Genomic DNA, 14,867 nt, shown 5'->3' with positions numbered 1-14,867 from the left:
TCCAGTCAAAGCAGTCTCATTCCAGAGCCATAACACAGTGACCCACCAACATCCCCACAGCAGATTAGAGGGAAGAGAAGATAAGGAGCATGGTAAATACAGCCAATAGCTGCTCAGGGCAGTGACACCACCCCTAAGTGGGCAACCGCAGGGAAGGGCAGCAGAGCACCCGGAACCTGCACTGGGCTCTTCACAGAGTGATGTGCAGAAAGGTGCTGGGACACAGCAGCATGTGGTCGGTGCTCAGCCACAACCCGTTACCTGCTCACAGCCATCAGCTCGGTGCCACCACGCTGCCTTCCTCCACCCCACAGGAGCTCAGCACAGGCTGCCCCTCAAGAGCTGGGGAAAACGAAGGGGCTGCTTTGTTGGAGGTGGTTATTTCCAATCTTCCTGCAGTACAGAGCCTCCCCTCGTTCTCCGCTAGGTGAAAACGCAGTGTATATAAATATCTTGTCTAGTAACCAAGGCAGATGGAGCTGGCAAAAAAAGCCTCCACCAGCCAGAGACTGCTTCTCCAAACCATCAACTTCCCGTGTGTTACTGCGGGGACGTGGCTGCAAAGTGCCTTTAACCTCCTGCAGGGAAAATAAACGCTACTTCTTGCACACCTCAATAATGTGTTCCTGAGCTAAAAAGGTCCACGGTGCAGACAGAGACAAGTTATCCTCAGTGAAAAGGAACTGTCAAGGTCTGGCTTAGGCAGCCCCCCCTCCAGTAAGAGCCCCAGACCTGCCTGAACAGACTCCAGGTGTGTGTCCCTCCACTCACTGCTTCTCCCAGCCCACCTTCACCTCCTGAAGTCTCCCCGTCTGGTGAACAGCAAAGATGAGGTACACACACTCCAACTCATCCTTCCCTGCCTTTGGGAGATTACACATAAACTTTACGATGAACTCATAAAAACTACAGAAAAACACAGCTAGAAGTGGTCAAATACATCATTTTTAATGCAAAACTTTAAAATGTAAGCTCAGTTTTGAAAACTTAGGACATTTCACAGAAGCACGTTTGGTCCTCTTAAAAGTTTCCCATCCCCAATTAAATACTCTGTTGAAAAACAACAATTAAGCATACACTGTATCTTTAATTAGGAAAAATTGATATTGCACATTATACCAAGAAATACAAAATCTGGTTCAGCACGTTATTCCAGCAGTTACCAATTCCATTTACCACCGATTTTCACAAAAAAATTCCATATTAGTGCATAGCATGTGCCCCGTCATTACAGAGTAAAGCATCTCAGAGAAGTCTTCCTTTCCAAAAGAGAAAAGTTGGCTCCTTGGAGAACACCAAGCCTTCCACCGCGTACCAGCAGCAGCCTCCCAGTGGGCAGAAATGCTCCCGGGGGATGACAGCTGTTGGATCACCTTGGCAACACAAATTCTGGCACCGTTTAATGAGAAGCTCCCCATCTACAAGCTGGCACTGTAGCTAATGGCCCAAACCACCACGAGCTGAAAGGCTGCAACACCTGCCCACTCCGTTCCCACTGTACACTGCCTTTTGCTGCTGCTGGCACACACAAGAAGTGAAAAGCGAGGCGGTGGAACAGCGTGCAACTTCATTACAGCCCTGTGCTTCCCCGGGGAACGCTCCGGAGCAAACTTCTGCACACAGAACTCAGCTGGAACCCTCACCAGGGCTCAGGCTTTTCAGAAGGCACAAAACACAGAGGCAACTGCACGATGCGTAATGCACATCCAGAGAGCTACGCTGCCAGGCGGGGGAAAACCGCCACCAGAAACATCCACATCACAGCCAGGGCACTTCTCCCTTCAGAGTCACAACCAGGCCTGACCCCGCAGAGTTTAGAAAGCCCGGGCAATTTGCTTTGTCCCTCCCCTAGAAGGCAGAATGAGTTCTCCTCACACATCCTCCCACACTCCTGTAGACGGTCACAAACCGAAGCGTGCCAGCATGCCCACTCAATGCTTACTGGTTAAGGAGAACCATTCCCAGTACATTTGGATAGTAACACTCTGAATTTGTGTTTTGCATTGATTTAGGCAACTGAACAGACATTCTACTAATAGGTTTGCAAAGCCGATTCTAAAGGAGTTGGAATTGCCAGCTGCCTAAGATAGCAAGGCAACTGATTCTATTGCAAAGTTCTGGGAAATCTTAACGTATTTCCCTCCTCTGCCTCCAAAACCCCAGTAAAAACACACGCATTAAAACCAGGAAGACAGGTTTTTTTGTTTTTTTTTTTTGCCTGAATACAAGATCCAGCTATCACGGAATAAAAGATTCTACAATGAGGTCCCTGAGATGCACCTGTATGCTAAAAGATTCAAGCAATAACCTCTTAAGCACTAGCTTCGTATTTATTAGAAATGTTTTGAGTTGCAATTTATGGCTTATGAAAACATATGTCATCATAAAAAGGTGAAAATACAGCAGATCAAGTTTGCTCTTATTTTAAGACTTAACTTAAAAAATCACGAACCCAACAGTAACGTTTTTGCTTCAGCTGTAGCCAGAAGCAGCACATAAAAAGCCTGTAAGCAATGGGGAGCCACTGGAAAAACAAAGGATTAAGTTGTTTGGCCTCAGTTGGTCCTCATCCCTCGCAACAGTGCTGCCTTCCTCCTGACAGTTACATGAATTGTCACTCCTCAGCTAAACCTGAGCTGCATTTGAAGATGGTGGGATGAAGCACCAGCAGTTTTCTCTCAGGAATCAGAAGGCACAGTTTGCAGGTACATTATCACTGCCGTCAGCACCGACAGTCCTGCAGGCACCACGCGGTTACACACACCTCTCACTGGCTCCTGCCCCAGGGTGATGCAGAGATGGCCCCTTTACTAAGGACACTGACAGAAATAAACCCAGAAGTATTCTTTGGGATGGGCACAGCAGCTGCACTATTGAAAAAGAGTTGGCTCACGTGTAAGTTACTTTTCACTTTGGGACCAACTGCACATTTTAACTAGCTATTCAGAAACACTTTGCCCCTCCTCCCAGGTATGCTCAGTTTTTTCCTGCTAAAGAAGAAAATGTAAGGCACTAACACATCAATGCTATAAGGAATGTGAAACAGTTTGTTCTTCACAGACTGTTATAGCAGTTCTCAGCAGCATTTCTCTGGAAGAGGCACGTGGCAGACCACCTGACTCTTGGAAGTTAGCTGCTTCCACAGCTGAGTGGCTTTGAAGTTTTTCCCCTCCTCCTCCCCACCCCACCCCACGCTCCCTTACAAAAGAAGGCACCAAATTTGTGTTATTACTGGTTTCTGCAGCTACAGCCCTTGTGACTGCACGGCTCTATTCAACCGTGCACGAGGGATCTCATGACTATACCGACAGCTTCTTACATTGATCAAGAGTTATCTTTCCAAGATACTGTTCTACACAGAGCATTTTTGTTTCAGCCAAAGCCCACTGCCTGCGGGTCCCTACCTGAGAAGTACTTAAGATTGTGTATTGCTAGTCTGAATAACCCGATGATTAAACTTGGTGTAAGAAATTGCACTTTCCCATTCCTTCCCCAGTCCCAAGATCATTTCAAATTAAATACCTGACCCTTTTCCAAAGGGAAATCTGTAATGCAGCTACAAAGAGGTAGCTAAGTGGCACATGCCAATTTTTTTCCTCTTTTTTTTTTTTTTTTAAAAAGTATATCCAACCTTCATTTTCAACATTTTTCATAGGAAGCCTTAAAACAAGAAATCTCTATTCAGGTGGCACACGGAGTTTCCATAGTTCAGAAGTCTGAACTCGTAAGGGAACAAAATCTCCCTTCACATCCACAATTCAAAACTAACAAGCACAGGGGACACCCAAGTGACTCAGCATACGTAGCCGTGTAGCTGAAGAGGAAAGTCTGGAGCCAAACCCCATGCTCTTCCTGACATACGACAAAATTTTCTCTGAAGACCCATTCAGATCAGGCCCACCATCCGATCGATCTGTCTCATGTAGTTGCTCTTCAAAGGCAGCAGGTATCTCCTCTCATCAGGAACTCTGTTACACTGTTAACAAAATGAGAATATTTTTTAAGAATAAAATCTGCAAACAGTCAGTTCCATATCCCGTTTTCATACAGCAGTCATTTCAGCACTGATGACCACAGCCTTCTTCCCTGTAAAAAGCTGTAACCAGCAGCACTTCCAGTGCTGACTCTCCCTCCTTTTACAAACCTGCAGCACGAACAACATCAGTGAACAGCAAGCATTTCTTTAAAGCAAGCTGCAAGCTTCCAAATACAAGCCAAACTACTGCAGGTCGTTATTCAATCAATACTTCCTTCACTATGACAACTGATAATGTTTCTTTTAAGATAATGTTCCTTTTCTGCAGGACTGGGGGTAGGGAGGGAGAAGGAACCATGCTAGAAGCTACCAGCAGAGACTGAAAAACGTGTATGAAAAACAGAACTATTTTGGTTGTTGATGGGCAATGGATCCATGCCTCTGTACTCAGTCAATTCCTGTTCAAGAGAAATCACCTTTATTTGCCTCAAAACCATTCTGAGGAGGAAAACAAAACAGGTTTGTTTATGTCACCCTCTGCTCATTTCCCTCCCCATCACAGCAACAAAGGAAAACTTTAAGGGCAAGGAAAAGCGGAAGGGAAAAATAATTGGAAATGAAGAAAGAAGAAACTACTTACTGCAAAATACTTAAGAGGACAGGATTCACCGTCAACATAATCTCTCCCACATTACCTAACCCATTCCTTTCACTGCTCCAAGTTCTTGTTAACAAAGGAGCTGCTTGGCTATTTAACACTGACACAGGGAACAAAGCAGAACCCTGAGGCACCACCTCCAAGCTATTCTTCCACTGCCCAACCCAGCTCAACATACAACCCCCCAGTAACACCATCGGGACCAGTCTGTGCCTTCCTTACATTAGAACTGAAGTTGGCAGCCTTTAATTCGTTAGGTTTAACTTTTTCTGTGCTGTCCTCTTCTCCGGGGAGGATGTCCTGCCACAGCGAGTTGCGAAAACGTTCATCCACAGACACAATATGTCCCTCAGTAGTAAACATATATTTATTTCCAGACTTATGCACTGGATTGTCTTCATCAAACAACTAAACAAGAGACAGGAGAGACGGAGCTGAATGAAGTAAATTAAGTGCGTGCATTTTTCAAGTTCCCCCCATCAAGAAGTCAAAAAGCACGCTCACGTGCATCAGATCACACTCATGCATCTGAAGGATCACAGGAAAACATGCTTTTTGGTGGCTAACTACTGCCAGAGCAAATGGGAATAAACAGTTTCAATATGTTAGGAGTTAAAAGAAGAGAGCAAAACTTCTCACACAACTTCAATTGCTCTTATTCTCCTATGCTGCACTATGCAGGCATTTCTAGGCTGGCATCCCACTGTTGCTATTCAGTGGCACATTTTTACAGTAAAGGACGTTGAGAACAGTAGCTTAAGCCATGTTGGCTCAAATGTTTTCTCCTATGACTGCCAAAGCCTGATAGAGAGCAACGGGAGGGCTGCTGCTATTCATCTAAAATAGCTACAAGCAGCAACTCCACTTAGAGCTGAGCTGCAGCCACCTTCAGTCTTGCTCCCTCTCCTTGCAGCTTCCAACCCTGAAGGAGCTGCCAGCTCTTTCATTTCAGGACAGCAAGCCCAGGCAGCTGCCCAAACCTCCAGGACTACAGCGGGGTCAAAGGAGTGCACGCTGCCACTTATTTACCTCTGGTTCCCCAGAGCCGAGCACAGTTTCTAACAGTTTCAGCCTCCTTGTCATATTTGTGCACAAAACTTGCAAGACAGTAACCGTGAAATGATGACATACATACCAGGTACAAATATTTACATGTTTCGCTGAGAAAAAAGCTCTCCATTCGATCTTCTTTTGTCTTCTCCACAACATGGTGTAACGTAGCATAGCCACACCTGAAAGATTTAAGGTCAGTTTGGGCTTAGAAGAACTCCCTAAATACTTCTCAACTTCAGACCATTCCAATGCACTAGGGGTTAGGCTAAAATGAAACAAGTCTCTCATCAGGAAGCATCGACATTTCTGGTATCCTGAGGAGACTGTGACCATTGGCACTGTGCTTGACCTCTTCCATTGTGCAGACCTATTAACAGCATCTTTCAAAGAAGCAAGGTGCTCTCCAATTACCCTCCATAAACAGGTCACTTCCCCATAGTCAGTACATGAGAGGCGCGGCTCTGGAAGCCTGCTCTCAGGCCAAGGTTTGCTCCTGAGCTCCCTACTACTTTTCCAGATGGAGCAGCAAGCCATCACACAATACACTTGCCATTCTTTCAGTCACACTCCGACACAGCACCTGAATCCTACTTAACTTCAGGACATCACCATTTTATACCACATTATGGCTAGCACAGACTTGTCTATGAAAGCAAAGTAAACACCAACAGTTAAATAAAGATCCACCATCCTGCCTTTGACTCATGCAAGAAGTTCAGACAAACAGGATTCCCAGCTGCTGGCTAGAGAAGAAAGCTGATACGCAGCAGCCTCGCTTACAGGCCATCCTCCCAGTCAGTTAAACAACACAGGCCCACGAGGGGAGCATTATTCTTGCAGGAGCCATAGGAAAATAGTAATTTTATCAGTTTTTGCCAACTGATCATCAACCACACATTTTAAAGAGTAGCTGTAAAACTTTGAAGACATATGAATTTGTTACTGGACAATGAACTTCATTTTCAAATGAGAAATATGATTGTTTGATAAATAAATAATCACTTGTGGTTTTCGTGGAGGATTGGGTTTTCTGGTTTACCTACATTTAGCAGATTGGATTCTATAGAGTATTTATATAAAATATATATGTATATAGCAGTGAGAGAAGTCAAAGAACACTGAAGACTGACTTCGCTTTTGTGTATTTTTCCAAACTCTGCAGAATATCCATTCCCACATGAAGGTAAAATGGGTTCTTTGTGGCCTAAATAAGGAAGAAAGACAACAGGCAGAGTCAGACATTTTGAAATCTTGTAAAAGTAACACTTAAAGCAAAGGCACGGTACTATCAGATTCCCACGTGTTACAGTGTACTTATCTTTCTAGGGACATGACTTAGATTACTCTGTGCAAAAATGTAGTAAAATTTGCCATAAATTCAAGCTCTGATAGCTTTCCTACAGCCAGAAAGCCATTTCAGTTTACTGCATCTGCTGCCAGAGACCCTGCCTGGACAACACAGCAGAGAAGGCAATTACATTTACTTCAGTGATTTCTATTAAGAAGTCACAAGGTCTCTTCTGTGTAAAAATCTGCCAGCTATTCTTCAGCAGAGTGTTTAGTCTCGCTTTTGCTTGATGTATAAAAGAGCCTGTTTTCAAAGCAAGCAACATAGCAACTACATAACATAACAATCAACCGCCGAAACAGAGACCTCTGTGTAACAACATGCAGACACAGAACCACTAAGTTCTGGCAGTCTGCTAGTAGCTAAGTACACAGCAGGGATTGCAGGGGGAAAAAGTGACTGAATAAAGCCACGTCTGCCAAAACACGAGCTGTAAGCTCGGAACAGTCCAGTACCTGGTACAGAAGATACGTGGATTCCACTAACTCGGGCCTCAGTGGATAAAAGGGAACATCCGGTGCTTGCAATTGCCAGTTGTACCTTTCTGGGAGAGCTCCATAACGTTTCCATATGGCATAATAAAAAGCATGGAGACAAATAGCATCTTCTACGTCTCCTATCAACACCTAGGTGTGACAACAGCCATAAACATGCATGCTTAATACTGAAGGCCGGCAAGCTGCTTTCTACTCTGCGTATAAGAACACGTCATATAATGAAACGCTCTCCTCACACACGGCATACAGACACTGAGGTTACATGAGGACGTTATGAAGCATCTCAAAGCTCACACAAGGCAGGCCAAGCCCTCCAATATTGTAATGCTGAACCGACGCAGTGTTATCCCAGCACAGAGGCTGAACTGCCCTAGACCACTCTCTTACCAGAACAGCCAGTTTAAAGCTCATCTCAGAGCAGATGCTCAGACTCACTGACAGGCTGGGATTAGAATGAGTGTCTCTGAGAACCTGCCCACTGCTTCACTCAATCTTTAAAAGAAAAAAGTTTGCTTTACCTGTAGTCCAGGAAAAAAGGCTTGCAAAGAGTCAATCCACGTGTTCATCAGCTGTCCAGTGAACATGTTCACATTAACATACAAAGGCGGGTCACCTTCACCTTCATTGCAAGCTTCTCGACTATCAAGTAACAATACACACGTGTAAATGTTCATTGTTTTATGAGAACACAATGCATGTTTAATTTTCAGCACTGCCAACAGCAAAGAGAACAAGCTGCAGTTTGTCAGTGCTAGGCTCAAGGCCGTTCTGAAGAGAACAAACAAGTCCATCCAACTCTCAGAAAATGTATTCGTAAGTGCATGTGCATCGTATCCTCAAGCTATGTCAGCAGAATCCCTACCAAGAAGTCACACTGGGTAGGATCAAGAAGAACTACCCCAGCTAATTTAATACATTTCCTTCACAGTTCTACAGCCTTCTCTCAGCCTAGTGTCTACTGGTTTGGATGGTAACCAGCTCAGCTTCTTTGCACCAATAATGCCATACAGATCCAGATCATACTTCTCTTTCCAGAGTGACTACCACAAAAATAAGGTTTTCTTTTTTGAAGAAGAGAACAGAAGTTTTCTGGAGGGCAACCAAACATTATGTAAGCTATCATATCTTACTAGAATACTTATGTGATTAAAGAAATGATACTCAAATGAAGTAACATACCCCCTTCGTAAGTGGTTCTGAATGTTCTGATAAGCATCAATGAACATCTCCAAGTCTTCCTTCTCTCCAAAGAGGATGTAAGACTTCAGGAGGTATTCATAAAACGAATCCGATCCTGCTCCCAAGCCACTTTGCTTTCCAACCCAATGGCCAGTTTGAATATTCACAACATTTCCTGACAGAACAGACAGAAGCTTTAGTCTAACCTTCCTAAGTGCATCAGAGAAAAACAATCAGAAACAACAACTTCAGAATGCTACACTTTCAAAAAGCCTAAAGGAGGAATGAACAAAGATTACATTCAATGTAAGTGTTACAGTGCATTCATTCCAGGAGCTGGCATCCACCTGTGCTCGTTTTAAGTACATTCAGTCACCTGCCAATCTCAATCATATTAATGGGAAGAGAAATGCAAGACCTTCAGGTTCATCTCCCAGTTTCATGAAAAATTTGTCTTTGGAAACCCATGCCCTAAGGATTCATATAATCCATTTTTCTTAGGAAATTGTAAAGTGCTACTAGGAGAGTATGACTTAACAGCTAAGGAGGTAACAGATCAATGAAGTTTTTAATACGTGAATGAAACCTGTGGAGTGATAGCATTCTAATACAGGAGACTGAGGCAGCTTAAAACATACAGCCAGGCGACACAGCGTCACCTCAGAGATTACCTAGCAGTCCAGTGTTATTGCTCCTGAGACTCCAGAGTGCTTTGACAGCTCTCCTGGCCACCCATTCAAATGTGGAATCGCCAAGCAGCCTGCTGAGAATACCAAACTCCACCAACAAGGAACCGGCTCCTGCAGTGCAAGTTTCATTATTGCTGTTTGGAGGAACCCCCTTCTTCAGGTTGACCTGTAAAGCAGAGAGAGCGCTAACAGCAACGAGGCAGGCTGCGTCTCATAAATAAAGCTGTGCTCTGACCTGCAGTCTTGCATTTATTTTAAGGCCTTTCTTGATTGATTTTTGCAATGCATCAAAAGCCAGCATATTGCTGCTTGGCCAAAAACTTCTCCAAGGAATTCCTGAAATTCATCTTCTAACTTTATAATATCATGCTTAACGTGGGAAATCCTCATTTTTGTTACTCTTACGCTTGCTAACCCTTCCAAATTTCAATCCAATTTTTCATCATTTCTGCTAACTGCCCAGGTTCTCCCAGGGGTGATGCAAGTTTAGTGCTCCTCAAGTCAAGAGTTTCATTAGTGAACGCTCCTCAACTTCCCCATGGCACAAAATGCTGAAGGGAAGTTACACCACCCACAACTGCCTTACCCACACTCTGGGCAGAAGTGAAAGCTCACGTTCCTAACGCCCAACACGTCTGGAAGAAAAGCAGTGCTGCTGTACCCAGACATTCAGACCAGTCAGGCAAGTGCTAATTAGTTTTACGGTTGAGAGTTCTTCCACTAGAACTTCTGCCTTTTTCCTTATGCACTCCATGTTTTAAAGCAGAAGATGCCACGTTCAAGTATGCTGTAGTATTCTTCAGTTCTCACAGAGCAGCACTTCAGACAGTGACAAAATCCAAGCCCAACACAGCCTTGTTTTCTTTGGTCACCACGATTGTTTTGGTACCAAGTCTCCAGCACAGGCATTTTCCCAGACTATTTGCCTTTACCATATTTGTTGTCAACCTTCTCACTGACAGCATTGGTTTGTTACTGTGGAAAGCATGGGGCAGGGCACATCCTAGCCAAACCGCATGGAAGCGAATGACTACTGACCCACAGGCAGCAATGTACACAGAGCAAGAGAACAGCCTGAAGAAAACATTGACTAGACACAAGGAACAACTTGTATACCATCAATTTCACCACAACATAGAGCAGTTCCTGCACCCACCCCATTTCAATGCAGCTTAGTGCAGGCCACAAAACCCCAGCTGCACAAACAGCACACAGAGCTTCAGCTGTAGGACAGGAGAGCTACTGCTTCTAGATTCTCTCCACACCGTGCTGATGCGCTCACTTACCCGAGGATACGGAATTCCAGTTTTGGTGTTCTCAAATGCTGGGAGTAGTCTCACTGCTAGGTCATGAGCCATGTGCAGCAGTTCGTTGTCATAATCCTTAATGGTCATATCCCCAAAAGGCTGTTTGGCATCCGTAATTATGATGTGGGCAGAAAGCAGGCTTCCCAAAACCCTAATGGAAAATCAAAAGATCTCCAGGTTTTAAATCTAATCTGAACCAAGTTCTTCAGCTAAACCCTCACCAGCATCACATTTAACAGCAGCACTGCTTTCTGCATCTCACAGACACTATAGAAAGAGATCTGCTTTTTCCACCACCATTAGTGAAAACATCCAGAGGTCACGCTGGTTTTGTCACCTGCAGGAATCTCAAGATCTTGACCTGCAAAATTCACCTAACTCAGGAGCACATTTTAGCCTACCAAGTCAAAGTGAAGATCACGCTCCCCCACCTTTTTTTACTGCTGCAAATGACATTAAGTTTGCCACGTAAACTTAGTATTTCCCTCCAAAAAAATCCTAATGAAGTTAAGCAGCAATTAAATAAACAGATTAAGGCAGTTATTCAAATAACAAAACCATTCAATATCAGACACTATATTAAACCCATCTCTAAGACAGGCAAGTTCTGTTTTTCATCCGAAACAAAAGTGAAAGCAAACAGAAGGTCCATGGAGGACGATCAAGACAAAACAAACTCATCAGCTGGGTTGTTTGCGGTGCACAGAGCTGAGTCTGCTGCAAGACCAGCAACATCAAGTAGCAGCCTGAAAGCCAAAGACAGCTGAAACTGCCATCGCATCACAGCATCATGTCCCATGTGGCTCACTAAAATAATTTTAAACATGCAAAGATGAAACACTTTCATAATACGTTTAGAAAAAACCTTAGCCAAGGAACAATCACGTACGAAAGACTACCAAAGATACCCTTACCAAAAAGACTTTATTTTGAATCTGTCACATATGCACACCAAGCCTTTAATCTTGTTTCTGGTTTAGAGACAGAAACTTAGAGCTACGTACCTGATGGTTGCCTCAAACACTTGGACTGTTGAGTCTTTGTCAAATGAAACTGTGTCAATCACCAACTTCACCGCTTTCTGGAATTCGGAGGAATTGCCCATTACCTTTTATATAAATAAAAATTATTATTGTTATGCCTAATCATTGCTTCAAAAGAAAATGGAAAATGAAAAAATGGCAAGTACACGTTTTAGATCAACAGTCGTATTACCTAGTCCCTGAACAAAGTCCTTCCAGCTCCTGCTGACAGCCTTCCCAGACAGTTGCCCATTACGCAGACATTTAAAAGTGCATTTAAAACAAAAAGTTACCGGTGTTGGCGAGTGGGGGCTGGTTTGGGTTTGGCTTTTTTTTGTTCTACTGAGGTCTGAGTTCAGCCTCAGAGTAAAGGACGCTATCAGAATTGCTCATGGACCTAGCAATGCCACCCTCAAGAGGACATCAAATAAATTAATGCTTTACTACATCCCCGTTTTACCCTTTACCTCTTCCCTGCAAAAAATTGTTCTAGAGCACTACCTAATAGAAGTCATTCACAACCATAACTCTACCTCAATTCAAACACCCTGCAACGAACACCTGCAGTTCCATAAGCATTCTAAAATAAGCTCTGTGCTAGTTTTGATTCTAGGTTTCCCACACCTGGGTCCAGAATTAACCAGCAAACAAACAGTGACAGACTCCCACTTTCCTAGCCTCATTTCCGCTACTGACAGCTGAGCAGAACAGACGAGACATCCATACTCTCAAGGACATCTGGAGTTTCTCATGTCTCTCAAAACCTCTCACCCACCTGACTTCAACTCTTCAGAAAGCCACGACCATATCCTGTTAAGACACTGCCTTTAGATTTTAGTTAGTAACACGAATGTTTTTTGGCACTGTATCCCAGTTACATTAGCGTACCCTTAAACTAATTTGCGAAATTCGGTTTGCCGCTTCCAGCTCCTCACGCTAACTTTCCCAATTTCCTTCCTGAGCTTTTGATTAAATTTAGCTTAAGTAGGCTATGCAGTAATTCCGAAGCTTTATTATACAGCAGAAGTACAGTTATTGAAGCTGAAGAGACTGAAGGACTAAAGGATGACTGATTGTGAAGGCTAGCTAAGGCGTAGGAGATACCTGAAGGCTGGAGAAGATTTCACAGGTTCTGTTGTACGCTTTTGTTTGTTCTCTGTAGCTGACAGCCAGCCTGTTACTGCTCTCATCCGTGACACCAGGACCTTCCTCCTCACTAATTAACCATTCACTCTGGGCAACTCGTGTTACGTCTAAACATGAACGCGGGAATAAAACCAAAGTATTTTGGCAACTCACCGCTAGGGTATCCAGTGCATCTATCAGCGTTAGCGAGTAGTTCCCTAAGACATCGTTGATGTTCAGATTGGAACTGTAAAACAAGAGCCAAGCGTCAGGCATGATGGCCAGCAGAGCTTCACAAACACTGTCATGCTATGGGGAAGTAAATACTTTCAGGATGAGAAACGATGGCCTCACGTTGTGCCAGGAGAGGCCCGCGTTGGCCAGCAGGACAGACCGCTGAAGAGAGGCCAGGAACCGGCACAGGGATGGGGTCAAGACCCCGGGGACGTTCCAGGAACGTGGAGCCGCGGCCCTGAGGGATGCGGGCAGTGGGCACGGTGGGAGTGGTGATCTTGGAGGTCTTTTCCAACCGTAACGATTCTCCGACCCACCTCGCTTTAGCTCCGCTTCCCCGAAGGGCCAAGAGCCGACGAGGCAAAGAGAGGGGAAAGCGTGCAGCCCCGCGGCAGCGGGCAGGGACGGGGGGGAGCGCTGCGTGGGACCCCCCCGCCCACGGGCCTGAGAGAGGCAGCCCCGGGAAGCGGTTCGTCAGCACGCAACAACGCCGGGGTCACGTTAGGGACGAGCTTCGCCCGGCCAGCGAGTCAGGCGTGCCGCCCGCCCGGTTCGGAGCGGCAGAGGCGGAACCGACGGGGAGCGGCCGAGCACCCGTCCCTCCCCCGGCGGGCCGCTCCCTGAGCCCGGCCCGGCCACCCCCGCCCCACTTACGGGTCGTCGCGGTCGGGCCCGCGGCCGCAGCAGTGCAGGGGGTCGAGCTCGTCGCTGGGGAAGGCGTGCTGCATGTAGCTGTCGTAGCCGAAGGCGAACATGCCGCGGGCGGCGTCGCGCAGCCGGGCCCGCAGCTGCGGGGGGAACGCGCCGCTGTAGCGCGTCTCGTACTCATCGCGCCCCGCCGCGCCGCCCCCGCCCCGCAGCGAACCCCAGTGCGAGGAGCCCCCGCCGGGCAGCGGCCGCGCGGCGCCGGGAGGACCGAGGGCGGCGGAGCGCGGAGGGAAGGGGAACGGGAGGCGGAGGCGCAGGCAGAGGCCCGGAGCCAGCGCGGGGAGCAGCGCCAGCAGCGCGTGCAGCCCCAGCCTCAGCAGCAGCAGCCCCAGCACCAGCGAGCGCCATTGCATGGTCGCCCGCGCGCCGCGCGCATAGTTCCGAGGGGCCGCCCGCCCGCGCCGCGTCTCCTCTGACGGCGGAAGAGAAACAGCGAACTCGGCCGCGAGGAGCCCGCCCCGCCCGCCGCCCGTTGGCCGAACCGCGGGGCGGGCGGGGACGACCCTCGCTCATAGGCGCGCTGCGGCGTCACTCAGGGCGAGCGGGAAGGGGCGGGGCGGGGCGGCGGCCGGGGCAGTCGTGGCACGGCCCGGGCGGAGCGCGGCCCTTCCTGCCGCGTCACGGCACAGCGCGGCCAAAGGGGCCGAGCGCTGCCCCTGGGACCGCTTCCGTACACCGCCCCCTGGCGGCGGGAACTGAGCAGCACCAGGGCCCCCCCCGTTCTCCCTCAGCCGGCGGAGTTTGTGCTTTCCCCGTGGTTTGCCACCTTAACGCACGCCCGCACCACGATCTCTACGTACCAAGAAGAGGATCTCCTTGTCGGCCGTTTCCCATAGCGGAGAAGCCACGCCAAGTTCGCAGCGAAGAAGAAAGCCCCGCGCCAGGCACAGCTGGGCCTCCCACATGGCACCGCTTGGTCTCCGCTCGCAGCGTCGGCCCAACGGCAGCTGACGGACTGCTCCCAGCTCGGCCGCTCCAAAGAAACGCAAAGGAAGCCAGGAGTTGCTCTCCGCACCCAGCCCCCGGCCCGCACTCCCCCCGCACCCAGTGACAGCTCCTCTCCCGCACTGA

General features: G+C 47.2%; 1 protein-coding gene across 2 annotated transcripts; it reads right to left on the bottom strand.

Annotated features, from left to right (window-relative positions):
- Positions 926-14,220, bottom strand: EDEM1 (ER degradation enhancing alpha-mannosidase like protein 1). Of its 2 annotated transcripts, XM_021409266.1 has the most exons (12): positions 13,743-14,218; positions 13,029-13,101; positions 11,712-11,815; positions 10,687-10,858; positions 9,383-9,566; positions 8,712-8,886; positions 8,051-8,171; positions 7,491-7,661; positions 6,818-6,891; positions 5,770-5,866; positions 4,857-5,042; positions 926-3,976 (listed from the first exon to the last, which is right to left on the bottom strand). In XM_021409266.1, exons 1-12 carry the CDS (start codon positions 14,147-14,149, stop codon positions 3,887-3,889), a joined length of 1,854 nt encoding a protein of 617 aa, XP_021264941.1. In that variant the 5' UTR covers positions 14,150-14,218; the 3' UTR covers positions 926-3,886. The 2 variants fall into 2 exon arrangements, 1 of the variants encoding a protein (XP_021264941.1); XR_002442464.1 differs by lacking the exons at positions 926-3,976; positions 4,857-5,042 and having other exon boundaries at positions 6,731-6,891; positions 13,743-14,220.

This window comes from Numida meleagris, chromosome 11, assembly GCF_002078875.1.
Source record: "Numida meleagris isolate 19003 breed g44 Domestic line chromosome 11, NumMel1.0, whole genome shotgun sequence".
Classification (NCBI taxonomy): Eukaryota; Metazoa; Chordata; class Aves; order Galliformes; family Numididae; genus Numida; species Numida meleagris.
The sequence above is the reverse complement of the archived record's forward strand: the minus strand, read 5'-3'. Positions and strand labels throughout refer to the sequence as shown.